This window comes from Pteronotus mesoamericanus, unplaced genomic scaffold (assembly GCF_021234165.1).
Source record: "Pteronotus mesoamericanus isolate MK-2021 breed Mesoamerican mustached bat unplaced genomic scaffold, CSHL_Meso_final scaffold_167, whole genome shotgun sequence".
NCBI lineage: Eukaryota > Metazoa > Chordata > Mammalia > Chiroptera > Mormoopidae > Pteronotus > Pteronotus mesoamericanus.
Window position 1 is genome coordinate 38,026,533 of NW_026555308.1, and position 27,626 is coordinate 38,054,158.

Consider the following 27,626-nt stretch of genomic DNA (forward strand, 5'->3'; position numbering starts at 1 on the left):
AATGAAAGACAAAAGCTGCTGAAAGCTGCTGCTTTCTGAGTTTATCTAGGGCTTCAAAAAGTGATTTGCACACAGTGAGCAATCTTGTGGATGATATTTAACGCATTTTTAAGTTTCAAGGCTATGATCAGCCTTTCTTGAAACACTACGCAGCAGGTGTCCCTAGCAGGCATTCTAGCTGTAAATAGGAATGTTTCAGTCCTGGAAGCCACTGAACAGGCCTGATTGTGTCCATCTGGCAAGGAATGCTACCCTTTTACCAGAGATTTTGTTCCTTTTTTAAAAAAATATTTTATTTATTTTTAGAGAGAGGGAGAGAAACATCGATGTGTGAGAAAAACATCAATCTGTAAGAGAAACATCCATTGGTTGCCTCTAGCACACCCCCACCCCAGGATCTGGCTCACAACCCTGGTATGTGTCCTCACTGGGAATTGAACTGGTGACCTTTTTGTTTGCAGGCCAGTGCTTAATCTACTGAGCCACACCAGCCAGGGCAGATTTTGTTCTTTATGTCTATGAATTAGAGCCCCTGGGGTGTAGGGAGTCTTGGAAAGGAAGCTGAATGAGGCTGTTTTCTCATGTACGGATGTCTCTTGCTATTTCCAATGTCAGGGCTGGGGTATACACATATACATTTATTCACTACCCAGAAGCTCCTGGATTGCCATATGGGAGAGTAGAATCTCTGGACAGGGAAGGAGGAAATTGGAATTTGACGAGCTTTGTTTCTCTGGGTCTGTTTCATGTCTTTATAGCAAGGAAACTGGACTAGACATTCTCAAATTTCCTTGCCAATGATAAGATTGTGATGCTGAGTGTGCTTTCAGTTTCAAGGGAGAAAATATCTTTGCTTATCAGTTTTATCTAGTGAAGCTTTCTTGTGTGGTGAGCTTCTGCATATCCTTTTTGGAACCCGTGAGCAAATAAAGTATGCAGAGCTCCAAGCACAGAACTAAAGGTGGGACCATTTGGTACAAACCTTCTCAAAAGGATGAAAATGTACGGGAAGTTAAAGAGTATCCCCCAAATACACGCTGAGTGAGCTGGCCACCAGTCCCAAGCTTCATCACTGCAACTAGAGGGCTTGCCCTACCCCCTGCCCTGCTTCCTGCTTTTCCCCGTGTTGCCACCCCTGCCAAGGCACAGGTCTGACCTCCCACCCCACAGCCTTCCACCTGCCCACATACAGACCCGGGCGCACACGCAGCCCACAAGCAAGGGAGAGCAGTGGCATATTGAGATAGAAGTGCTAGTGAGCATGGAGCAGAGAAGATTTGAGCGTGAATCTATCTCTTCTCTGTTCTACTGTTCTACAGTTTTCTGCTCTTGGGCTGATTTCCTATCCCTCCTGGGCCTTGGTTTCCTCATTTGTCAGAAGGAGGTAATAATACCTATCTCACAGTATTGTGGTAAGGATTAAATGAGATACTGCATGAAATGTGCTTAGCCCAAGCACCTGGTACCCATTAGCATTAAGTAAATGTCAACTATTAATATCACGGTTTTTACTATTACTATTGAGTTGACTAAAATTCTCAAAGTATTCCGAGCGGCAGGCACCAGGGTTTTGACACTGCCTTTTTTCTGCAAGACTCTTCAGCTGATTGGATTAGGTGGAGAATAGAAAGCACTTAGTGTAGAAACTGCGAAGAGCATGAGTTTGGTCAAGTTTAGTCGCATTTGTTTTTTTCCCCTTTAATGGAGAGAACAGTTCACTAGGTGGAAGAAGTTGGCGCTACCCATCGTCATCGCTCAAGCAGAAGCAAAACTGCTTCTTCCCTTGTATCTGGAAGGCAAGTAGATCGGTCAGGACAGAATGGTAATTCCCATGATCACTTGGTGGAAAGGAAACAGGGGTACCCTGACAGTGAATGGCATGACTTACAGGAGCACCATTCAAGTGGCCAGATTACGAAAAGGAGAAAGAAAGAGAACAAGCACAGTTTGCCTGGGTGAGCTTACCAGCCAGCAGAGCGGGAAAGTCTGGCTCAGCCATCACACCGTTGGTGCCCCATGGGACCTGTCTCCATGGAGACGTGGGGTGAACTCACTCCTCTGTCTCAGGTGTGGCTGTGGAAGCCATTGGTCCCTTGGAAGGCAGTGCTGTTAAAGAGCAGATCAAAATCTCAGCAAGATGAGCAAAATGGTGGATTTAGAGTTTGAGAGCCTAGATTCAGGTCCTGGATTTCCCTCACCAGCTGTGGTCCTGGGGAAGAGGACTTGTCCCTCAGCAACTGGGAATCATGGCCTCCCCATAGACCACAGCGCTGTGGGATGACGGTGACGATCCAATGGGATGATGCACCGGAGAGGGCAGAGTGAACAGGACTGAGCCAGCACGTGTTTGCTGTTTTTATTGCTAGTAGGGCAAGATGGGGAAGCCCATTATCACCGTAAATATGCAGTGATGTTCCTGGGGCTCATCAGTCATTGGGCCGCTGGCTTAAGAGGGCATCTTAAGAAGTGTGAAGGCCTTTGTCTCACGCCGACCATGCAACAGGAAAGATATGTATCCACTTAGCCCAGGAGGAACCAACAGGAGAGGCTGTCGCAAAAGCACTGCTAGCTTCTCCTAGGGCCCCAGGCAGCTGGACACTTTATCTGTCAGAGGCTAAATGAGCTCGTCCTCACAGCCAGTTGAACAGTGAAATATGAGACAAGTAATGTTTCGTCCAAAAATAACAACCATTTTGACAGTTATCTTGCAGCCAAATTTCCAGGTGGTTTAGTTTCATTTGGATACACACTGTAAAATGAATGTGAAGCAGGGCTGCAAACAGCCTAGGGAATCAGTGCCTTTTATCTCTAGACGTGAGGTATGTACAGATTTATATCCTTCATGCACTAGACCCAAATTTGTATAGAATGTGTCAGGGTCCCTTCCCAACCTTGCTTGGGCCTTGGGTTAAAATTTCACAGAGAATTTTAAGAGTCCTGCCAGTCATCTCCTTAAGATAAACCTTAGGACTGCAGTAGAATCCAGCAAAGCAGCTACGGCATCTCAATCTGCTGTACCACCACCAGGAACTAAGGTGCTCCAAGACAGGGCTGTGTTACTTATTCACCTAGGTGTTCCTCTCACCCTCTTGATGATGCTTAGTCTGAGAACGTTGTTGACATGAAACTCGTTGACTTAAAAATCGCCTGGAAAAGAGGAATGCGCACCTGGATCCAGACACCGTGCTGATCACCCTGTTGATTCTGTCTCATTTTGTCTCTAGGGCAGCCCTATAACAAAGTGATTAAATAAACGGTTCAAGGACAATCCACCAGTAAATGACATAAATGACATTCGAACCCAGGTTTATCTGGTTCTTTATAAACTAGGATTAAATGAACTTCATTTGCCAGAGTACCTCAGCCTAAGAGTGGCCCATACAACAGAGGTCTGTTTCTTACTGCTCTGTTACAGAAGTCTGGAGTTAGGCAGTCCGAAGGTGATAAGGTGGCCAGTAGGCAGTTGTGCCCCTTTCAGCTCCCTGGAAGGCGAAACTTGTCTTTACGAAGCAGGATGGCTGCTGGAGCTCCGTCCGTCGCGTTAATGTACCAAGAAGCAAGAATGGAGGAAGAGACAGAGGACAGGACCTCTTTCAAAAAAGATTTTGCCAGAACTCCCACAAAATAGTTCTGATGACATCTTAACTGGCCAGAACTTTGTCACATGGCTACAGCTAGCTCCAACTACAAGGAAGTCTGAGGACTGGGACACTTTAGCTGAGCTGCAGTATGCCCAGTTAAAAATCAAGGTCTTGTTCTTGAGCCTGAAGAGAGAAATATTTTGGGAAGAGACTCGCATAGACTCCAAACATATATTTTCTTTCTCTTTGGTTAATGAAACATCTTCATTTAATGGTATTTCATAGTTCTTACTTGTATATCTGCAGCTCTGACTCAAGGTGGAGGCCATTTCAGAAACGAGAATATAAGTAAAAAGATCCCCCAACAAGACATGTATGTAATTTTCCTATTATACAAGAGATATTTGTCAATTTTGGTTGTTTTGGTAAATTTATCTTTCTGAGATTTAAACCTGCTGTCACTCCTTTTAAAAATTACCCAGAAAGACCTCTATACTTGTGTACACAGTTTCCGTCATACTACTTGTAGCATTGCCCACAAACTCTTTAGCTTGTGAATGTGCAGAGATACCACCAGTTCTGGCAGAATGAGGAGGTGAGACCCAAAAAGAAGGGAGGGCTAGTCAGCTCTTAATTACTGAGTTACAGACACGGTGGGACAAGGAGAGCTGCTGAAGTGAAGTTCACAGGGAGTGCAGAGCGCGCCTTGTGGTGGGAACTCAACTCATCTCATGTTAGGTCATCAGGTGGTAAGGGAGGGGCCCGTCAGCTCGATTCCAAGCAGCATGTCTTGTCACTTGTGGACAAACTTTTTCCCCATTCCCTCCCTTCCTCTGTAATTATGGCTTCTGCTAATTGTCAGTAACATTAAGGGACATGTATATAATTCTACTTCATCTTTTACATTTTATCCTCCGTCAGAAAAGCTGATGGATGAAAAAGGAAGATAAAGCAAGGAAGGAATGAAACCCTTTACAATTTCTATGCTACAGCTTACATATACAGAAAACACAATTTCAACTTTAGCTTCTCTTTTTAAAAAATGGTGTTGATGTTTCAAGGCTATGTTTATTTTTTTGTTGTTTTTAAATTCTCTTTTTTTAAAGATTTTATTTATTTTCAGAGAGGGTAAGGGAAGAAGAAAGAAACACCAGTGTATGTTTGCTTCTCAAGCGCCCCCTACTGAATACCTGGCCAGCAACCCAGGCATATAACCTGACTGGGAATCGAACCAGCGAACCTTTGGTTCTCAGGTTAGCGCTCAGTCAGCATTCAATCCACTGAGCCACACCAGCCAGGGTCAACTCTTTTGTTTCTTTAATACAAAAAATTTTCTCTTTAAAAAGGAAAAGAAAAACAAGTATCCAAAAATAGTTTGAAACCACCCAGAGGCTACCACTAACCTTTAAAATACTGTCTTTCTGGTTTGTTTTTGTTACATTTTCATTTTTTTTAATAGTGGGAACTATTTTAAGTAAAAATTTGATCCACATAATAAACCCTGAAAATTACTGTCATACACAACATTGCCTAGTGAGGAAAGGGCACTGGTGGTTTTGGGTCTGGTGCTATATGATCCATGGAACCTTGAGTCAGCAAATTAATCTTGGGATTTCAGATACTTACCTGCAAATGTGGAAGTGGGAGCTGTCAAGAATAGGGGCCTTTTCCTCACTCAGATTTCTGTGTTATGACACATGAGACAGTCTGCAAAAATTACGTGGGATCACAGAGCTGGCATCTAGTCCAGATGTTTCTTAATTTGGGGTTCATGGGTAGATTCTAGAGTGTGTTATCACCATAATTGGGTGGAACAAATGCATGAACCCCAAATGTATCCTCTTCTGTAGGAGAAGGATCCATCATGTTTATTAGATTCTTAAGGAATCTGTGACCCAAGGAAGGTTAAGAACAACTGGTCCACTCTGACTTTATGGATAGGCATCTTCCATCCAGGAAAGTGAAGGACTTGCCCCAAATGCTCATCCTATGGATCTTCGTGCTTAGTAGGCCGGAAGGTGTTATCAGCTCCAAGCCCAGTGCTCTCCCCGGTGGCAGTGACCCATCCTGGACCCCCTCTGCCATGTGCCGTGATGGAAATAACTACTTAGTGTCTCCCCATCTGACTCAGTTCATGAAGACAGTATGGCATATACAGCCTTCTTGGGCAGCTTTTCCCCCTAATTCTTCCCTAACCCCTTCAGGCAGCCCTTGCTCCTAGAAGCAGGAGTGGAGATGTTATTAGGAAGGCTAACATAGTTAGGGTCCTCATCCCTGCTCCTTTATTTCTTAAGATTTTATTTATTTATTTTTAGAGAGGGAGGAAAGGAGAGAGAAAGGAAGGGAGAGAAACATCAATAGGTGGATGCCTGTCATGTGACCTGGCCCACAATTCAGGCATGTGCCCTGACTGGGAATCAAACTGGCGACCCTTGGTTTGCAGGCCAGCACTCAATCCACTGAGCCACATCAGCCAGGGCCCACTCCTTTATTTCTTAAAGAATATTTCAGCTCTCCATGTATTTTATCCTTGACCCCAGAAGTGAGGTGGTGAGTCTTCTCCCAAGACTTGACATAATAGTATAATAGGGCACAGTGTCTGATGCTGGAGGAACATCCTCAGATTGGCAGTTCATAGGTGGAGGGGTCAGGGAGTGGATTTGTGTCCCTCTCCACCACACAGGAAGCAAAACAGCCTCAAAACAGTTGTACAATGGGAACACTGTGGTATTTGTACTGAGAATTCATCAGGCAAAAACCTTGTTTCTGAAACCCATAGTGACCTTTTCTGAGCGGCCTTAGCCCTACATGAGAAGGCAAATACCGCCAGATTGCCTGACATTTCCTTTTTTAAATTTCAAGCATTCCTGATTTCACATCGGCTATTGATCTGTTGGTTTGCAGTCCTGATGCAATTAAGTGAAGTCACTTTCACTGCTATGATAGTCTTAACATAAGCAACTGCTTTGAAACCACAGTCCCTGCCCTGTGTCTCCTCGCTCCCAGCGCCCCTCCTCCAAGCCCACCAGCCCACAGCGCGCAGTGTGCATGGTGCGGGTTGCAGAAAAGGGCATTTTTCTAAACCTGAAATTTAAATCTTCAAAGTTGAATTATGTACCATTGTACTGTGTCCATTTTTAAAGATCACATTTATTTGCTTATTCCTTACTTTAAATCCCTCTTGGCAGAAGCTTTAAAAAACAAAAATCGCTCTAAAGAAGGAGAGTGTGTTGATTCTAGTCAGTCACCCGAATGTAATGTGGAATTCAGCTAGGGAATGGTCTGGGCTCCACCTGGAAATGACAGTGGAACAGATGAGAAGTAGTGACTCAGAGAGCAAAGGTTGAAAGGTGGTATTGCGCTGGGATTAGTGTTTTGAATGGATCTTAGCGATAGTCCCATCCAATGGTCCAAAAAGACCCAGAAGGCATGTGTATGGTAGGTGTATGTGCAGCCGAAGCTCAGAGTTCAGAACTTGAAAGATGAGCACTTGAGATCCTGGAAGTGCATACATAGTACCTACTCCTTGTTAATGTGGTGAAAAACACTTTTTTAAAACTTGTTGACACTATTTAGATGTCCCTCATTTCCCTCCCCCTGCCGCCCCCCACCCCCGACCATGTTGTTGTCTGTGTCCATGGGTTAGGCTTATATGCATATATGTTCTTGGGCTAATCTCTTCCAGTTCTCCCACTCCCATCCCCTCTGAGATCTGTCAGTCAAGAATATTCTTTCTAGCCCTGGCTGGTGTTGCTGAGTGGATTGAGCCTGGGCCTGTGACCAAAAGATCATTGGTTTGGTTCCTAGTCAGGGCACATGGCTGGGTTGCAGGCCAGGTCCCTACTTGGGGGCATGCAAGAGGCAACCAATCAATGTAGTCACATTGATGTTTCTCCCCCTCTCTTTCTCTCTCCCTTCTCTTCTCACTAAAAGTAAATGAAGTCTTTTAAAAAATATTCTTTCTAGCTTCAGTGAACCTGAGAGAATTGGCCAGGGAAAGATATCTAGATAGATTGTTCGTTGGTTTCTGCTCCTCAGAGAGGGCCTGCTAGCACAGCTGCATCTGGTCAGTCGAGTCTGGCCGGGGGACAGTGAGGAAGAATGTGCTGGCAGGGAAATTAACAGGCCAGCTCTAAGAGGAGGCCATCTGAAGAAATGAGCTCTCCCATTTTTTCTTAAAACTCGGCCCCTTGTCTGTTGTCCACGCATCAGTGTGGGTGATTGAATTGCAAAAAAATGAATTGACCTATTCAACTTTCATATTTTTTTAAAGGTAAAAGCTAATTTGGCTCTGCTTTATCCTTCTTATGTTAAAAATCAGGCAGCGTCACACCAGCTCTTAGCAGCATTCTTGCTGAGAACTCTGGGAAAGCCCTTAGAATGAGGAGCTTTGCTCTTTGCCCTGATTTGACAATCCAAAATTAGGTCTCATGGCCCATACACAGCAGTTTCCTCCTGTTACATTTAGGGTGATCATGCGACCCAGCTTCCTGTAAGACACCTGATTTATGCCCTTTGTCCCCTGAGATTAATAGCACCCAAGGCGTCCCATTTGAGATGCTACATTTTTTATATGATCACACTAATTACTGGGAATGAAAGGAAGGAAATGAGTTTCTGCTGAAAGGTCTAACCTTGTGCTCCTTTCCTTCTGTTGCCGCAGCTCCACTTGGCAGCCCTGGCATCGCTAAAAGGAGACATAGTGGAGCTTAATAAACGTCTGCAGCAAACGGAGCGGGAACGGGACCTTCTGGAAAAGAAATTGGCCAAGGCACAGGTAAGAGATGTGGAAAGACTTTTGACATTGTGTGTGCATGTGTGCGCGCACGCATGTAAGTGAGAGAGAGAGAAAACGAAGATAAGGAATTTCGACAAAACAAAGTATAGCTTAATGAGCAAACATTCACATAACCACTAACCAGTCAAGAAATAGAACTTGCCATGAGCACTGGCTTGTGAATCAAAGGGTTGCTGGTTGGATTCCCAGTCAGGGCACATGCCTGGGTTGCAGGCCAGGTCCCAGTAGGGGGAGCTTGAGAGGCAACCATACATTACTGTTTCTGTCCCTCTCTTCCTCACTTCCCCTCTCTAAAAATAAATTTAAAAAAAGAAAAGAAGAGGGAGGGAGGGAGGGAGGGAGGGAGGGAGGGAGGAAGAGACAACTTCCCAGTCATCCCAATCCCACTTTCCCTCCCATGAAGGTGACCACTACCATGACTTTTATAGTCCTGTTTCCTGTTTCTTCAGTTTCCCACTGAAGTCTGTAAACAGTAAAGTTTAGTCTTACCTGTTTAAAAACTGTTTTCTTTACCCTGACCAGTGTGGCTCACTTGTTTGAGTATCATCACTTAACTGAAAGGTTGCGGGTTTGATTCTCCGTCAGGGTACATATGTATGTTGTGGGTTCAATGCCTGACCGGATGCCTGGATGCTTACTGAAGGCAACCAACCGATGTTTCTCTTTCACTGCAATGTTTCTCTCCCTCTCTAAAAGCAATGAGAAAATGTCCTTGGGTGAGGATTAAAAAAAAAAAAAAACTAAACAACAACAAACTTTTCTTTGAATCTGTTAATTTACAGGTTTTTCCTCTGTTCTTTGTTTGCTTGATGATTAATCTGTTACATCCTGGCCACTTGACCTATAGTTTCCCACAGTATGGATGTTGCTGGTCATGAGTGTTGCACACTCATGTTGTAGTTCAACACGTTCCTCTGTCCCTTGTATTTCCTGTAAATTGGCAGCTGGATCCAGAAGTTCAGTCAGATTCATGTCTAGACCCTTTGGCGTGACATTCGAGGGTATTTGTTTTTTCCACCTGGCAGCACATACTGTCGGGTTGTCTTGCTTTCTGTAATGTTGGCAACTCTTGATTCTCAACACCTGAGTTCATTGATTCATTAAGACTTACAAATCATGATATTTTAGTTCTACTATTTCTTTTTTAGTTATTCTTTCTTAGTTATTAATTACTTTCAAGAGACAACCTCCATCATCTCTGATTTATTGAAACAATGGTAAAGTTCATAGAGGAAAAGCAGAATGAATGCTTTATTCCTTTCATTTATTTAACATTTTTCAAGGTAATGAATTAATTGCCTATGATCTTCTGAAAGTACCTAATTATTTTTAGAATATTGTTATGAATTTATGCATTTAAACATTTTGGTTTCAATTCATTGTAATTATTTTTCTTGTAGAAGCTCAAATTATAGTATATTTTAGTAAGAACTTCTTCAAATTGGCTTCTGAGTCTTTTGACATGACCCTAATAGTTATTCCAGGCTCATCTAGTACATTTGTGTCCCAAACCTGGAATTAACCATGCTCCAAATTAACCCTGGTTTCACTCAGCAAAAAATAGTGCTTCAAGACCACAGTCTGGATGCTAAGAGTGCTTATTGCTTCTACCTAATTTTTTTTTTAAACATTAAGTATATTTTATTGACTATGCTGTTACAGTTGTCCCATTTTTTCCCCTTGCTCCCCTTCACCCAGTACCCCCATTGCCTCCAGGAATCCCCCCCTTAGTTCATGTCCATGGGTCAGAGTTCTCTGGCTTCTCCATTTATATATGTGATCTCCACTCCTGTGATTCTGTTCCTGTTCTAGTTGTTTGCTTAGTTAGGTAATTGTTTTTATAGACAACCAGGAAATTATTTATCTGTCTACATGTGTATGTATAAATTTTAAGATAAAATATCATAGGAGTTATAGTAATTGCTCCTACTTAAATTGCAAAAAAAATTGAATTGTGCTGTACAAGTTTAATATTTTCCAAAGATAAAAGCTAATTCAATTTTTAATATATTTTATTGATTATGCTATTACAGTTGTCCCATTTTTTAATCCCCTTTATCCCCCTCCGCCCTGCACTGCTGCGCCCCCTGGCACACACACTCCCCCCCCCCACACTCAGTTCATGCCCATGGGTCATACATATAAGTTCTTTGGCTTCTCCATTTCCTATACTATTCTTAACTTCCACCTGCCTATTTTGTACCTACTATTTATGCTGCTTATTGCCTGTACCTTCTCCCCCATTCTTCCCCCTCCCCTCTGTTACTGTTCATAGTTTTTTATCTTTTTCTTAGATAAGTCCCTTTAACATTTCATATCATAAGGGCTTGGTGATGATGAACTCCTTTAGCTTGACCTTATCTGGAAAGCACTTCCTCTGCCCTTCCATTCTGAATGGTAGCTTTGCTGAATAGAGTGATCTTGGATGTAGGTGCTTGCTTTTCCTGACTTTGAAAACTTCTTGCCAGCCCCTTCTTGCCTGCAAGGTTTCTTTTGATAAAACAGCTGACAGTCTTACAGGAACTCCTTTGTAGGTAACTATCTCCTTTTCTCTTGCTGCTTTGAAGATTCTCTCCTTATCTTTAGTCTTGGGTAATGTAATTATGATGTTCCTTGGTGTGTGCTTTCTTGGGTCCAACTTCTTTGGAATTCTCTGAGCTTCCTGGATCTCCTGGAAGACTATTTCCTTGGCCACATGGGGGAAGTTCTACTTCGTTATTTTTTCAAATAGGTTTCCAATTTCTTGCTCTTCCTCTTCTCCTTCTGGCATCCTTATGACTCGGATATTGAACTGTTTAAAGGTATCCCAGAGGTTCCCTAAGCTTCTTATCACTTTTTTCAACTCTTGTTTCTTCATTCTGTTTTGGTTGAATGGTTATTTCATCCTTTTGATCCAAATCGTTGATTTGACTCCCGGTTTCCTTCCTTTCACTGTTGGTTCCCTGTATTTTTCTCTATTTCACTTTGCATAGCCTTCACTTCTTCCTCTGTTTTGTGACCATACTCAACCATTTCTGTGAGCATCCTGATTACCAGTATTTTAAAATGTGTATTTGATATGTTAGCTATCTCTACATCGCTTAGTTGTTTTTCTGGAGTTTTGATCCGTTCTTTCATTTGGGCTATATTTCTTTGTCTCAACACTCCTGGTAAGTTGTAAGGGGTGGAGCCTTAGGTATTCACCAGCATGGGGCACCCATGTTGCTACATTGTGGTTCTTTCTTGGGCGGGGGGGGGGTCTGAGAGGGAATAGTGCTGCTTGCTGGGCTCTCCAGCAGCTTTCAGTCACTTTCCCTGCTACACACAATCAAATTGGGTTCTTGTGGTGCTGATTCCCAGGTAGGTGGGTTTGTATATGATCTAGGACCCTTTGGGTCTCTCCAACGAGCACTCCTGTGAAGCTGGAAGTTTCTCCTGCCACAGCAATCTCCACGAGATTTTATAGCCAGAGGTTTTGAGGCTTTCTTTTCCTGCACTGGAATCCTGGGTTGTGTGGTTTGTCTTGCTCCCCAGTTGTTCCTCCACCTCTATTGTCACGTAAATGTGGTACTACTACCCAGTCAGCCAGCTGCTACCTCACCTGTCTTGTCCTCCAGCTGCTGCCTTGCCGCATGTCCTCTCTGCACCAGCTGCTCATCTCTGCCCATCCTAACAGTCTGGATGAACGTTTCTCCCTTTACTCCTTGGTTGTCAGACTTCCATACAGTTTGATTTTCTGGCAGTTCTGGTTGTTTTTTGTTTTTAAATTTGTTGTTATCCTTCTTTTGGTTGCGTGAGGAGCTAAAGTATGTCTACCTACGCCTCCATCTTGGCTGGAACTCCCTAATTTAATCCTGTCTTGCCCTTGCTTCTTATGCTCAGAATCAAGCAGCCCAAGCCAGCCCTTAATATCGTCCTTGTGGAGTTACTTGGGGAAGACTACAAGATACTTTTACTTAGCTTCTTCTGCACTTTATCTGTATCTTCTTTCTTTTCATACTAAGAATCCTGGTTCTTAAGGTTACAGAAGATGATTGAATTAGAGTATTTTATAATTACTTACTAGTTTTATTCCATATTTTATACAAACAATCTTAGGATAACATTAACATTACCATAACAAATATAGTTACTGAGAAGAATTTTAGAAAGTTCTTTTTCATTATGCTCTCCTCATTTCCCAAATTTTTTGCAGTTGTACTATATTCACACTGTCTGACCATATGGCCCTTGCATCTTTTACTCTCTCCCTTTTAGTCTTCAACAAGTAACTATATGTTTAATGTTTGCCCTGGTCCTTGTGTCGTCCCTCCTCTATTTTTAGATTCCTCAGGGAGGACTCATTGAAATAATCTCCAAGTTCTTCCTTGTTAATAACAGTATGTCTGTGTCCTTCATACTGAAAGGCATTTTTGATGGATATAAAACTCTTGGCTTATCTTTTCTTTACTTGAATATGTTTTTTTAATTCTCTTTTGGCAGAGAGTGTTGCTCTCAAAGTCTAATAATAATACAACTTGCTTTTCTCTCACAAACACTTATTCTAGATATCTACAGCATTTTTACTTTTTCTCTTCTTTTTAGTTCAGTAATTTTACTGGAGTAACTTTTTTTTTTAAAGATTTTATTTGTTTATTTTTAGGGAGAGAGGAAGGGAGGGAGAAAGAGAGGGAGAGAAACATCAATGTGTGGGGTTGCCTTTTGTGCGCCCCCTACTGGGAACTTGGTCTGCAACCCAGGCATGTGTCCTGACTGGGAATCGAGCCAGCCACCCTTTGGTTTGCAGGCCAACACTCAAGCCGCTGAGCCACACCAGCCGGGGCTTACTAGGGTAGCTCTTCATCTTAGTCATTCTGGTTTGGTGTTCTCAAGTTTGCTGTGTATTGTTTTGATTATATTTTTAAATCAATGTTTTTAAGTTCAGGTATGGTTTTTTTGTATGTTTTTTTAAATTCTAGTGTGTTTAATATTTAGTTCCCTTGCTTTGATTCTTCAAGGATGCTTATTATGTGTATGTTAGATTTTCTTTGCCCGTCTTCAGTATCTGTCACTGTTTGAAATCCTTTTATCTCTAACTTTTTACTTTGTTCTTCCTGTTCTCCACATTCTTTTTCTCATGAGGCATTATATGTTGCGTTTATTCCCTCTTGTGTGCCTCCTAGTTTAGTCTTTATTTCTGAAATGCATTTTTATTAAATTTCTATTTTTTCTATGTTCTAATACTTTACTATGTTTTCTAATTATGAATTATATTCTTTCAAGTCTTATTGACATTTTACTTTCTAAAAGTCTTTTAACTTATTTTGAAATAGTAAACTATTGTTTTGGGCTTTTTTTCCCCACTTGTCTATTTTGTGGCATGCTTCATGGTTTATAGGGATGGTATTCTGTTCTTTTTTCTTCTTTCTTGTCACTTTTGTATGTTTAACCTCATATTTAACCTCAGTACTTCTGTTTTTTCATTTTTATGTAAAAAATAGTTTCCTTGAACTTTTAGAAGGCAGCATTTAAGGTAGCCTTTTTTTTTTTTTTTTTTAAGTTCATAGAGCTGAGTCTTCTGTTGTTGTCATAAAGTCCAAAATGCGGCAGTCTGCTTTCTGACACTTCCTGGCTCTCTTCCCCTCACCCAGCTCTACATGGATCTGTTTTTTCCTTTGTCTCTGTTACCCCATTCTTTTTCATTCTGATCCACTCCCAGCAATTTCTCCTCCCGGAGAGGAGTCCTGGGATCAGTCTTGAAAGTTCATAGGGTTTAGCTGCTTTAGTTCCTTCAGAGCTTACTGTGGGCCCCTTGCTCGCTCACTCTAGGCTGAGGCAAAAATAAAAAAAATTTTTTTTAAAACCCTCCTGGTCTTAGCCGCGGTTCTCCAGTCGGCCCCCTTCACGTTCCTGTGCACACTTACTGGCTATTTTGGGCTTTTCCTGGTCTCAGTCCTGTCACCCTGGCTGCTTTCCTCTGCCTCTGCCCACACAGACACCATTCAGGTCTCGGGGATGGTGGTGGTTTGTCTCTACCTGCTTGTGTTTTGTTGTTCAAGGGGACACCTTGTTTTCCAAACGCTTGCCTGTGCTGGGTAGGTGCACTGTCCGCTTTTATGTGGGAATTCAGAGAGATGGAAACAGCAGGCTGCCACAGCCATCGGTCTAGAATGACCTATGGAAAGTTTTGAAACCTCGCGTCTCATAATCATCGACTGTTCGAGTAGGGAGGAAAGACCCTTTGTATTTGAGATCATCTACTTCCACATTTGACAGGCAACTCGGAGAAGTTAACCGCCTACCCAAGGGCGAAGGAGCAGCTCAGCACCAGGGCCCAGACAAGGCCACCAGTGTTCTTTTCTCGCATGGGGTGTTCTACAGACAAGGGTTTTCAGTTTTAACTTAGATGTAAACTTTGCTTAAAATATTTTCCTTCTGATTATAAAAGTAATAAACATGTGATAGAAAAAACTGGAGAGATAGCATTATAATGTTTCAGTGGTGGACCCTGGTGAATTAAAACTTTTTAATACTTTTTATTTCATGTTCTTTTGAGAAAGAGGTTTTTTTGCCCTTTTTTTTAATTAAACAAAAATATACAATGGCATTAAGTGACACTGTTTTTTACTTTATAACCCTCTAAAGCCAACCAATGTTAAAGGTTCTTATTGGTGAGATTTAAAAAGAAAAAGAAAAGAAATTGTGAATGCTTCTTACTGGGACCTGGCATGTAACACAGACTTGGATTTTCAAAGGTGACCACACAGGTATCTCTGAGAACTGAGGCCTGCAAAGCCGAAGCGGCTGGTGTAGAGAAGAGTAAGAAGACGATGGGCAGTGTTTTCTCTGCTCCCTTAAGGACTGACTCATCTCCCTTCCGACTGACTCATTGTCAAAACCTTCCCATGTAATAGTTTTTGATGGTTGGTTTTACTCGTAATGACAATAGTCGATTCATAGTGCCATTAATTAACTTTTTGCTTGTTTGCATCCGTACACTAAATATACTTAAAAATTGCTCTCTGTTCCTTTCACGGGAGCTGTCTTTCCAGTTCAGATACTCAGACCCAGGGAAGAGGGCATGAAAAGAACAGTCAGACTTGCTGCCAGTTTCATACCTTTTCTAAAGATGAGATTTATGCAAGAAAAACTAAGAACAGTGAAATGACTGTGCTGTGCGTTCTGTGCTATGTGCCTTGGTAAATGATTCATGTTTGAGGCTTTACTAGAATTTGGAAGTACAACTTTATGTGTAAATTTATGTTCTGTGGCTCTATTCAGTCATACCAGCTCTGTAAATATTACAGAGCTATGATTAAACTGAAATGTAAAATGTAAATCTTAGGTGTGTTCTTCTGAAATAATCAAAACGAGCTTCAGCGTCTGTTGAGTAATTATTAGCGGTGACACTGGAACTGAGTAAAAGAAGGTTCGTTTTACACGGTCATGAGATCAACCTTTCGGTAGACTTTTGAGACTAGTGATCGAAAAGGAAGAGCTGAGCGAAGGAGCCCAAAGTCAATATGATGAAGGAGACAAAGTATTTCTCTGTCAGTTTTCCATTGCTGTGTAATAAGTTTTCACAAATTTACTGGCTTAAACAATACACGTTTATTATCTCACGGTTTCTGTGCCTGAAGAGCCCAGGCACTGCTTGCTGGGTCCTCCGCAAGTTTCAGTCAAGGTGTTAAGCAGAACTGAATGCTCATCTGGAGGGTCAGTCAGGACAGAGTTCGCCTCCAAGCTCACTCATATCATTGGCAGAATTTAGTTCTTTGTGTTTATATGATTTGTGGCAGTTTGTTTCCTCAAAGCCAGCAGTGCAGAGAAAGGTTCTAGAATGAGCCTGCTCACAAGACAGTCTTATATAATATAATGTGATTATTGGAGTGGCATCCCATCACCTCTGACACATTGTGTTAGTTAGAAACAAGTCACAGGTCCAGCCCAGACACAGGAGAGGGTGTTACCCAAAGGAGATGTAGGAATCAGGGGGGCACCTTAGAGTCTATCCATCACAGCTTTCTGGGGGATTTGATTAATAACGTCATTATTAATTTATATCAACGTGATAATGACCACATTTCTTTATCTCTGTTTGTGCCAAGCTATATGCCAGGCATTCCACATGCTTTATCTGCATTCTCACAATGCCTCTGGCATAGATACCATTAAACATTCCCATTTAGCGAATAAGGACATTGAGGTTTAGGGAATTTGAATATCTTGCCCAAGATTATATAGCCAGAAAGTACCAAGAGTAAGGATTTGAATCCAGGTTTCATGATAATCCATAGTGTATTAATCCTGTATTGTCTCTTAAGGTGCCCAGGTTGCCCTTAGCATCTAGAGGGGACCTGGAACGGAGTGAGGCAAAGGCACAGGTGAATTCGGTTTAAACATCCTTACCCTCCCAAATAAAACGGACACAGACATGTGCATGCATTTTCACCAACATTCAGCAGCCGCATGGAGAGAAGCCTTGTGGGAACTAGCAAAGATCATACTGTGTATAGTACTGATTTGATGATGCTTTCGGCATATTTGCTATTTATTTAGTACTGGCAATTATTTTAAATTAATTTACTGCAGTTTTTTACAAACTACAGAAGGAGATATTTCAGACAAACTTACGAGCTCCGTTGAACTTGGTCAATAGTAACAAGGAACACTTTCTTTTCTAAGTTCTCTGTCTTTGGAAAGCAAGTCCTCTGAATTTTCTATCTCTTGGCTTTTACGGGGGAAAAAAATACATAAACGGTTTCTATTAAATGTAATGGAGAGAGTGTTTTCTTTTCTCTTTCTTTTGTATGAGATAAGTAAAGCTGCAGTTTGCGTGCATTCTCCTTGCTGGGGTCCTCCCCCAGTCCTTTCCGCTTCAGTTCTGCCCTTCCTTGGTTAACTGCTATAGTTGTTTTGCTCTTCGCTGGCATTTCAGCGTGTGCTGGGCCTCTTTGTTTAGTTGGCTTGGTTCCTCCCACCTTCCCCTCAGGGGAACCTGGGCAAGGACTAAAAATTGGGCTGACTAGTTTTTGCGATCAATCCAGTATGACACTGAGAAAGTACCATTACTTCTTAGCGTATTTTAAAAGGAAGTGGTACTGACTCCCTCCACAGGATGGTGGAAAGGGTTAATAAATTAATGATGGCATTGCATTTTCCAAGAATGGAGCTCATAATGCTCTTAGGTTTGACAGCTGAGACTAATGTGATGATTAAAGATCCGTGGCCTCTGTGGAGTAAGATAAAACCCAGTGAAGAACATTAACAAAACCATAAAACTCCTTAGCATCACCACATTGCACAGGGTTTTTCCAACAAGGGCTCAGGTTCTCAGGCCAGGCTCCCTCAAGGCTGACTCACAGCTCTGTCCCCGGTTGCACCAATAGCAGAGATGAGCCTCAAGGGTTTTTTTCTTGGTGGTTGTGATGATGCTGTTGCTTGTTTTTATTACATATTTTGCATGTAGGCAATTTTATCAATTTACATTGCTAGAACATAGTATTTATATAGTTTGTGTTTTTTGGGGTTTTTTTTTTGTTGTTGTTTTTTAGGTTTTTTTGCTTCATCATCATGATAGGAGAGCTGAAACCTAGAGAAGGAGCTTCGGGTATATGTATTAAGTCCCAGTGATATTCAGGAAAAACAAAATTCCATCATACTCTCAGTCTTTTTTTCTTTGCCTTTCAAACTAAAAGTCTGTAGTTGCTGGAGAAATCCACACTCTTAATGATACTGACCTCCAGAAATCCGTAGCAAGCCCTCTGGCTTTGCTGTACTATAGGATCAGTCAAACATTAAATATAGGCTGAGAGGAAGGAGAACCCTGGATGCAGTTAACCAATAATAACGGAGGGAAGAAAAGCAATAGCCTGTTGCTTGAAACCATTTCTTGTTTTGTGCAGCTGAAATTGTATGAGATATTTCTGTACAGTTTGAAGAAGGAAATAGTTCCTCACTTGTAAGATTTGCTGGAAGAAGCCACCATTGCTTCTTGTTAAGAAAATTGTCACTGAATAATTGACCCTGGTGGCTAGAGCGGGCTCGGTGAAAGCTGGGGGGGACTTAGAATTCCCCATTTTATACCCACTGTGGCTGCTGTGCTGTTTCGGTGCTCCAGGCGGCTGAGGAGAGCTGTTGGGGTTTCCTAGTTCTCATGTGGTATTATAACCGCAATAGTCGTTACTTCCCGAGGTTCACCAGAAGTGACTCGGAGCAGGGATCAGGGTGGCACCACTCTGCTGTCTCTTGGGGCCTTCAGACAAATTGTAAAGAGGAGACAGGCCAGGGAGCTGGAAGGGAGTAGAGGGGAAAAGATTGTGACTTCAAAGCTTAAAGTTGCAACCATCTGATGCCATAAACAGGAATGAGAGAGTTTCTGCTTATTGCCTGGATTATAATAAATAAATTGGTCACTTCACATTTTGTCTCTTTTCATTGGTAAAACAGTTACATCATCAGGATATGCAGTACTAACAAATAATCCCAAATTTTTTGTGGCTTGAGATATCAGAGGTTTATTTCTTCTTGCCGGGAGCTCCGTAGGGTTGGCAGGAGACTCTGTGCGGCTTTGCCCCCACCCAGCCACCCAAGCCGATGGGTCTCTGCCATCTGGGACGCTGCCAGCAGCCATTGCCTGGGGCAGGGAATGTGGCAAATCCCACAGGAGCTCGTAAAGGCTTCTCATCAAAAATGATGTATATTTACTCATATCTCATTGGTCGAAACAAGTCACATGGCCAAGTCTATCTTAAGGGAAGTATAATCTGACCACGTGTGTGGATGGGCCAGTGAACCAGTCTTGGTGAAGGTTATTGCTGGCTACCACAGGGGTGCAGATACTTATGCGATGTGCACCCCACATGCTGGGACTGACAGAGCTTCACATACATGAGAAAATACTGAATAGAAATGAACACCGTTTGAAAAGGGGTTGTGTTAATAGATTATAAAAAGATAGATGTCTTTTTTTCATTTTTTTAAAAAATGTAATATACTTAAATTTTAAATTAAAAATTGAAAAATTTGTGCAAATGTTAAGTGGTAATCATAGAAGTAATACCCCTTGCCCTCTAGAGTTTTCATCAGTGTATTACCTTCTTGAATGAGGCTTTACTGGGATACCTGCCATAGATTACCCTTATATGGAGGTGTGGTATTGAGCTTGACTTAGCCTCTGCCCTTGGAAAACAGAGAATCCAAAATCATACGCCTCCCAGGTCCAAAGTGCTCTCACAGGTTGTGGGAACTCAGGCTGGTGGGAGGCACCCGGTTAGTGACAGCTCTGGAGGGTGATGACAGAGTTGGGTCTCACCTTACCAGGCTAGTCCTGCCTATGTGGGAGGTCGCAGGGCAGGAAGGCACCCAATCTGCACAGGGTGGCTTTGTCATTTCTGGGTGCCGCCCACTCATCTTCCACTTCTACACTCAAGTGCCACATTCCTGGGGTTGGCTCTTGCGAACTTTCATGGGAGGTCTAACAAGGGCGTTTTGTTGAGTTCTTTTGGCTCCTGCAGGTGATGATGACTTGTCCTTCCTGCACGGCTGTCCCTGTGGCAGTTGCCCTGCTTTCCCTTGCACCACGGCTTGTAAAAGCGCAGGGGATTTTCACTAAACTTGGAGATCTGTGCTTCAGCATAACTTTGGCTGCACACAATGAGTGTGCACAGAACAGGGAGGTATTTAATGAGATACCTAAAGGAGCTGGTGATTTATACAAATGAACCTTAAGCAAGGACTCCTCAACTATTCCTTCATCTAGAGCGGCAATTTTCAACCAGTGTGCCACAAGGATTTTTAAAACATGCAGTGTCTGACTATTTAGTCAGTCAGGGGCGCTGAGCTCTTTTCCCATAGATTGTCAAATTAAAAAAAAAAAAAAAGAGCAACAACCAACACAATAGCTGTCCAGTGTGCATGAATCAAAATTATACCTATTTTTTTTTGGTCAGATCAGCAAAACATGTATTTTTTGGCATGTGCAGAATTTATAAATTAGTTTATGTGTGCCACAAGGTAAAAAAGGTTGAAAATCCTTGATCTAGAGGCTAGGAGTTTTGATCATTATTTCCCAGTATTCTCTTTTCACTAGGAAAGGAATCCTTAGGGGACCATTCCACCACCTCATCTTCCCCTACCCTCACTTCGGTCCGTGTTTCTTATTCTCCAGTCGAGAAGGCCACCCAAGAGGTGCAGTCAGAGTTCCCTTCAAAGTGGGTAACATAGTGACCCCCACCATGGCACCTCGCACATCCCAGCACCTTAGATATTATGGGAAATCAAAGCATATCTATTACTTTTAGGAAGTATTAAATTATAGAGGCTTTTCACCATTTTTTTTTAAATAGGAATGTAAAGCAGATATCTTTGCTGTCAGCTAAGAAATTTTTTCTTCAATATATTCTTGTTACTCTGAAGTGAACCCCTAAGTCTCAAGTACACATTGTAAGTCTTTTTCCTTCTTTTAGCTATAAGCACTTTTCCATGTGACTGAATGATTGGTCTTCCCATTGTGTCTTGTTCATAATCACACCCTCCAGGCAGACTTTGCAGTTAGAGCCGGGGGTGGAGATGTATACCACCAGCTATCGAGCTTTTGTCATTCGGGCATCATGCATCTAATTTCTCTGCGATCTGAGCAGCCGCATTGGATTTTACCTTTTAGGCAGCTCATAACTGTCAACAGGGATGCCCAGAGTTGTCTTGGTGGTTATCAATTGGTCACATGCCTTTTTCTTGTATAAACACTTGCACCTCTTCATTTTAAAGTGGGTTTTGAAGTTTCTTGTCTGTCTTAATGGCCTGTTGACCTATAAAGACTGAAAAGAAGGAGGAATAAGGGGGAATTAAGGGAGAGTGAGAGCTTGTTGAGTTTGTAAGGGAAAGCACTTCACAGCAGCCTGGAGAACTGAGCATGGACACCGGCAAGGAACCAGCAAGACAGTAGCGTGGGGAGGGATCATGGCACAGATGAGAACAGGCCAGACCAGGCATTATCCTGTAATTATTGTAGGCGCTGGAATCAGTGACCTTCATATATATGAGTGTCAGCAACATAGGCACTCGTACATACCTCGCACACATGCGCGCACACAGTTTGAAGATGGGGTGAAGTCCAACAGCAGAAGCCCATAGATATTTTGCTTGCAACAGTAGTCTGTTGTTGGTATATTCCAGAGAAATAGGCTTTTTCACGTATTAACAGATATTGTCTTTGAGACATGTCATTTTGTGCACTTCCGCTGTTCCTTTTAACGTGTGCTGGATCCTGGATGAAAAAGGCATAACTTCATAGAAAGTTATGAATTGGTGGCCTGTTACAGATTCATTCTGTTTAGGAAAGTTTCCGTGTCCATGTGGCTTTCACTCGGTGTTAATCCTTGCCTCCGGTTCCACTTATTTCCTGTGTGTCTGACTTTCAGGGGTGGTTGCTGGGCGTTTCAGGTTGTCCCTGAGAACCAAAGTCATAGCACGACTTCTCTGGAAAGAACTATCTCACAAAAATCTGTTTTCATCAACCTTGTTGCATGTGATCTTGTTTCTGGAGCTCTGAGCAGCCCCCAGGATGCTACCACATTAATGCTGATCAAGCGGTTTGTTGAGGGTCGTCTTCAGAGGTGTGGTTCCTGCCATGATTTAAACCAATGTATTTATCAGACTTCTTTGCTGAGCACTTGTGCTTCGATATTGAGACAGCCTTGGTGTAATGTTCTGCTTATCTTTCAAGGCTTTTGATCCCTGCACAGGAGCTCTGTGTCACACAGTTGGGAGCCTAGCAGATTTAGGGAAGGGGGAGGGCTTCAGAGGTGGGGGACGAGAAGTCTTACCCTTGCCTGTCTGCCACCAGCCCGGAAGTGCAAAGCTGGCCCATACATACAGCTCTTGGCATTCGGAAAACCTTGCTGAAAATGAAATAAAAATTCCTCTGCTGGACAGGAAATTAATCAGGGCTGAAGGTAGTAGATAGGAGCATAAGCTAGACTCCTTGTTCCTTCACAAATGAGTGTTTCATTATTATGCAAATGAGATTAAATGCACAGTGACTGGTGGGGGATGTGAAACGGGGAGAGAAATGAAGGAAGTGAACAGGTTCCTTAGGATTTAAGCTCTGGCAACAGAAATGTTTTTTATAGCATCTGCTTCCTCCATAGTCCATCAAATGCTGAGCAAGGGAAGCTCCTCAGCCTCCTTTGTCCTTGTTTCTGCAAAGCAGCCTTCATGACAGTGTGATAATGTTGGTGTGACTTATTCACTCCATAGTACTTCCAGATCATCCGTGGGGAACCAAGCCGTATGCCAGGTGCCAGGGCTAAGCAATGAAAACACCCCTTCCCTGCCCTCCGGGAGTTTGGAGTCTTGTAGGAAAGGATATTGGAAAGCAGCAAGTGTGCAGAGAACCAGTCACATGAGCAATAGTGTCATACCACTCAGGATTCTTTGGGTGAAAAGTAACTAAAACAGAGCCCAGCCGACATCACCGAAAAAGGAATGGTGGGTAAATGGGAAACTCAACAGTCGTGAAGGAGCTTGGGAAGAAAGCTCTGGAGACATACAGAGCAAGAACTAAGGGACAGTCTCTTCAGGACCCTCAGGTGATTTGACTCCAAGCAACCCTTGGTCCATGCACTCAAGATTCAAATTCCTAAAGAAGGTATCTGAAGGACCCAGTTTGGGCCACTTGCTGCCTACGTTTTGGCTAAGAAAAAGGAGAGACTCGGATAGTCCCACAAAGGTTGTGTGCAATGGCAAAGGGATCTTTGCCCAAAAAGAGGATGCGTGCTAGAGAGGCAACCACGCAGATGTTTGTTTACCAGGGCATTGTCTGAGCTGTTGCTGTGCCTGTTGGGATTTGTTGGTCAGTGAGTATGTTTTGTTTTGGGCATGCTCATTGTTGAGCTTATGATGGTCTGAAGCCATGAAACAGAATCACCAGCCTATGGGTGCGTCACCTCACTGGCATTTCTTTCTTGTACTCTTGATTCCAGTGTGAGCAGTCCCATCTCATGAGAGAGCATGAGGATGTCCAGGAGCGGACGACGCTGCGATACGAGGAGCGTATCACGGAGCTCCACAGCATCATTGCTGAGCTCAATAAGAAGATAGACCGTTTGCAAGGCACCACCATCAGGTAGTAGCCTTCGAGTCATGCTTTCTGCCCCTCTGGGCTGTAACTTGGTTCCTGGGGTGGAAGTCACCCCTATGAATTATAATGATGTTTTATTTGTAACTCAGACTTTTACTATTGTTCAAGTAGTTTCTCTTCGCTTTGTCCACCACACAGTTTCCCCTTTATTATTCTAGTCTAATTAAGGGTAGCAGTTGGAATCTTCAGTTTATTAGGGTGTGGCATCAGAAGTTGAGTGAGATGCTTTATTAACAAGTTCTAAATGGAGTCCCTCTTTCGGAGAGATCAGCATCCCTAGCATGCCTTTTATTCACCAAGTTCGCTCTCAGTGTGTAAACTGTGTGCCTCCATTGGAGACTTTGAGAGATTTAGGAATGAGGTACATAACTAAGTATTACATAGGCTTCTAGATCATCTAGTAATAGTTTAAGCTTACCTCACCTTCATTTACCAACATGGACTTAGCCTTTTATAAATTCCTAAGGTGGGGGCAAGATTTGGTCCATCACTAGGGAAAAGGCTGGGACTTAATGTTAAAGGGCTGCTGCTTCCTTGCTTACCAGTCAGTTGGCCCCTAAGTCTCCTGCACACAGCAGTGGGTGTCTGCTCTGCTGTTCAGGGGAGAGGTTTTGCTTTAAAAGACTTTTACTGAGCTGAGGATGAGAACTGTTATCTTTCTGTCTATGCTCAGGGAATTGCTCTGAAGAAAGCACTTACCTTTACTGAGAACGAGTGCTTTCTCCGTTGAATGTTTGCACAAGCCACAATTACAAGCTTTAGAGGCAGCTACTTTAAACTCTCCCTCTAGAAGTCCAGGTTAGAAGAAACTTCGGGTGCATTTTCTTCCAACTCTGAGAGTCATAGTAATGACAGGGCTCCTTGATGAGGGTACTGTTGGACCTCTGTTTCCAGGGCAAAATCATGGAAAAATGTGCCCTGAACTGGAGCCATGCAATAAATATCATATCCTAATTTAGAACCTCAAGACTTTTAAATTGTATCCTGGTCTTCAGAGTGATTGTAGGTTAGTAATGCATGAACAGAGAACTTTCAACCCAAAGAAACGATTATAGCAGAGTTAAAGGAAGCTGATAGAGTACACTGGCAAATTTGTAATTTTCATTAAAACATGTTGTACTTTAAACACTTGAAGGTGAAGAAAGACAAATGGGCTCAGTAAGTGGTAAAAGAAATGCATCACACATCACCTGGAAAACTCAATTTCAGGATGCTTAAATTGATTATAACGGCCACACTGCTTCGTGTAAAGATACAGTGAGCTTCTTGACTATAAACATTTATTCATGCCTTTTATTTAAAGGAAAATTATATCTGTGCAGATGTCTCATTAAATTCTGCCAGTTTTCATTATGTAAATGAGCTGATCCCTCCTCGAGGTGACTCCCTGAAGGGCTGGAACATTTGCAGACCTGTGGGCGAGTAAGACAAGGCTTTTTTGCCCTCTGAACTCCAAGGGCTGAGGCATTGCCCTAGCCCCGGCACACCGGCAAAGTGGTTTGCCCTCAGGTCCTGAGCGCCTATGACAGGCTCAACACAGTAGCAGCCAGACACCTTGGACAAACTCTAACTGCCCCAGCATATCCAGGGTCTAGAGAATTGATTGTTATATAGTCATGTACAGTTCTGATACCTTACAGAATTGTCACTTCAGTCTGGGTCTGACTCAGGAATTTATTGAAAAAGCTGAAAAATTATTAATAAGGGACTAGTGTATGTAAACCATGGTATACCCACACTTAAGCAACACTGAATTGCTTAAAGAAAGAAAATGTCAGTATTAGTTTTCAATTTTTATCTCAGGTCACATCCAGAGAACCAGGGACCTTCTGTGACTTTCTTAGAATATTATCCCCTCTCTTAACAGCCATAGGGCTCACATAGCTAAAAAGGAAATAACCACAGGTTAGTGAATTCCAATGTAAGTTGAAGTCCCAGCCACATCAGCTCTCTTAGGTAGAGTAAACATTGATAGGAAAAGATAAAATGATGAGAATTTGAATGGAGACAATTGGGTCAATTGAAATCAGACCAGATTCCTAGAGCCTTACAGACTGTACTGAGCTTCCCTTCCTGCAGAAGCAGCCCCTCTGCCTGTTGGATAAAGCTGGCCCTACCCGGCTTGGAAACTCTGTAGCCGTCTGATCCCAGGCGGGGGATGCCAGGTATATTCGTGTCCCACTGCTACTCCAGTGCTCTTTTAGGCCTAAAAGGAGTTATATTTCATCCTGCCCCAGGGAGATAAGTAGAAATTCCAACCTGGGAAGATACAGCTAAAATAGGAAAAGGTTTGTAAGATTTTGTTCATTTATATTCACTGAATCTTGGGGCAGTTTGTGTGGGATTAGGGCCTAAGGGTTCTAGTCCAGGGAGAAGGAATGCAGTCTTGGATTGATGGTGAATTTCTTGATGTGACCGTTCCTGCCAGTATGGTAGTGCCTACTCAGTATGTTAGTTCCAGTAGTTTGATGAACTGAAAAGTAGACTCAGTGGAGGACTACATTAAACAATGTTGAAATGCCGGAACTACAATAGTGAAATGTAGGAGTCTAGAGGCCTAGAGTCAGGATGTTGGGGGGAGATGACATCATTAAAATAGGGTCTTTGATGCCACTTAACTACTGGGCTCAGTGTGGACTTGGTCACTGTGTCAGTCAACAGGGCGACAGTAGCAAACAAAAAGGTTTGACCCGTAGAGATCTTTAATACTAGCTCATTGGTCATAGGGTCACTAGGACTAGAATACACAGGCAGCCTATTGAAGTTTTACTTGATCTTTGTAAATCACAAAACTCTAGTCTGGTGAACAGAGACTTGACATGCCACTGCAATGGAGACTCGGGGCCTCTTACCCAATTTCCTCACTTGATCCAGTACACAGACCAAGAACACCTTGAATGAAGGGGAAGATGTATACAACCCTGCCACAAGTGGGTACAGCCAATCTTGCTTCTCCTCCTTCCAAAGGGAATCACGCCACTTAGAGGGAGACTGTGCAGTGGGAAAAAGAGGCAATAACAGTTCTGGGGTGATAGTTGGCTCTGAGCTGATGCTAGCCCCAGGAGACCCACAAAAACCCATAGTCCATCAGTCAGAGTGGGGATTTGTGAAGGTATACTATTAGTCAGCCCCGGCTGCTGTAACAAAATACTACGGATTGGGTGGCTTAAACAGCAAGAATTTATTTCTTACAGTTCTAGAGTCTGGGAAGGACAAGATTAAGGTGCCAGCCAATTCAGTTCCCATGGACGGCTTTCTTCCTCATTTGAAAAATAGTGCCTTCTCACTATACCTTCACATGGCAGGGGAAAGAAATGAAGCACGTTCTCTGCTATCTCTTCTAAAAAGTCACTAATCCCATTATGAGGCTCCCATCCTCATAATCTCATCAAATCTGATTATCTTCCCAAAAATTCCATCTCCAGATACCATTACATTGAAGATGGGGCTGCAACTCTTGATGGGAGTGGAGGGAGGACACAATTCAGCCCATGATATGGCGCCATTTGTGAGGTGAACATTTTTCAGCGCCCTGGAAACATAGTAAATGCTCCCGACCAGCAATAGTGTGTGGTGCTGCCTTTTTTGGGAGGAGGGTCCAGAGACCAAAAGGTGGAGATAGAAGTGGCTCTTCTCATTTGTGTACCTAAAAACCCACTTTAAAAAATTGTTGCTTCTCATTCTTGCAACTTTAAGCTCTGCTAGTTTAGAAGTTTTAGTTCCCAAGGAGACTGTGACTCCACCAAAAAATACAACAGTGATTCCATTGACTGCCACCAGGCTTTTGGCAATAAAGAGAGTTGCTATAGCTGCTGGGTGTTGGTCCTAACTTTCAAAAGGAAATTGGATTGTTGCTATACCATGGGGCAATGAGGATTATGTCTGGAACCCAAGGGATTCTCTAGTCTACCTCCTAGAAATTGCCCAGTAGTAAAAGTACATTGGAACAACCTAGAAGAAGGAAGTTATAAATATCAACTTAACATCATGACCAGTTGCAAATAAGTTAGTGAAACTTACAGTTTAACAGTTATGAAACTGGAAAAGTCAGCATTTGTGCTGCCTGTCACTACCAGAACCAATAAGTAGAGACAAAGAGTGAATCTTTATAGGCGCTTTATTCAAATGCCAGAGATCCGAGAAGACT

At 42.6% G+C, this 27,626-nt stretch overlaps 1 protein-coding gene across 2 annotated transcripts in view; it reads left to right on the top strand.

Moving 5' to 3' along the window:
* MCC (MCC regulator of WNT signaling pathway) overlaps positions 1-27,626 on the top strand; it is a 405,074-nt gene that overhangs the window by 284,457 nt on the left and 92,991 nt on the right. For both annotated transcript variants that reach the window (XM_054589958.1, XM_054589957.1), the window contains 2 exons: positions 8,245-8,358; positions 23,322-23,464. In XM_054589958.1, the coding sequence (XP_054445933.1) occupies positions 8,245-8,358; positions 23,322-23,464 (257 nt within the window). The remainder of the gene's footprint in view (positions 1-8,244; positions 8,359-23,321; positions 23,465-27,626) is intronic.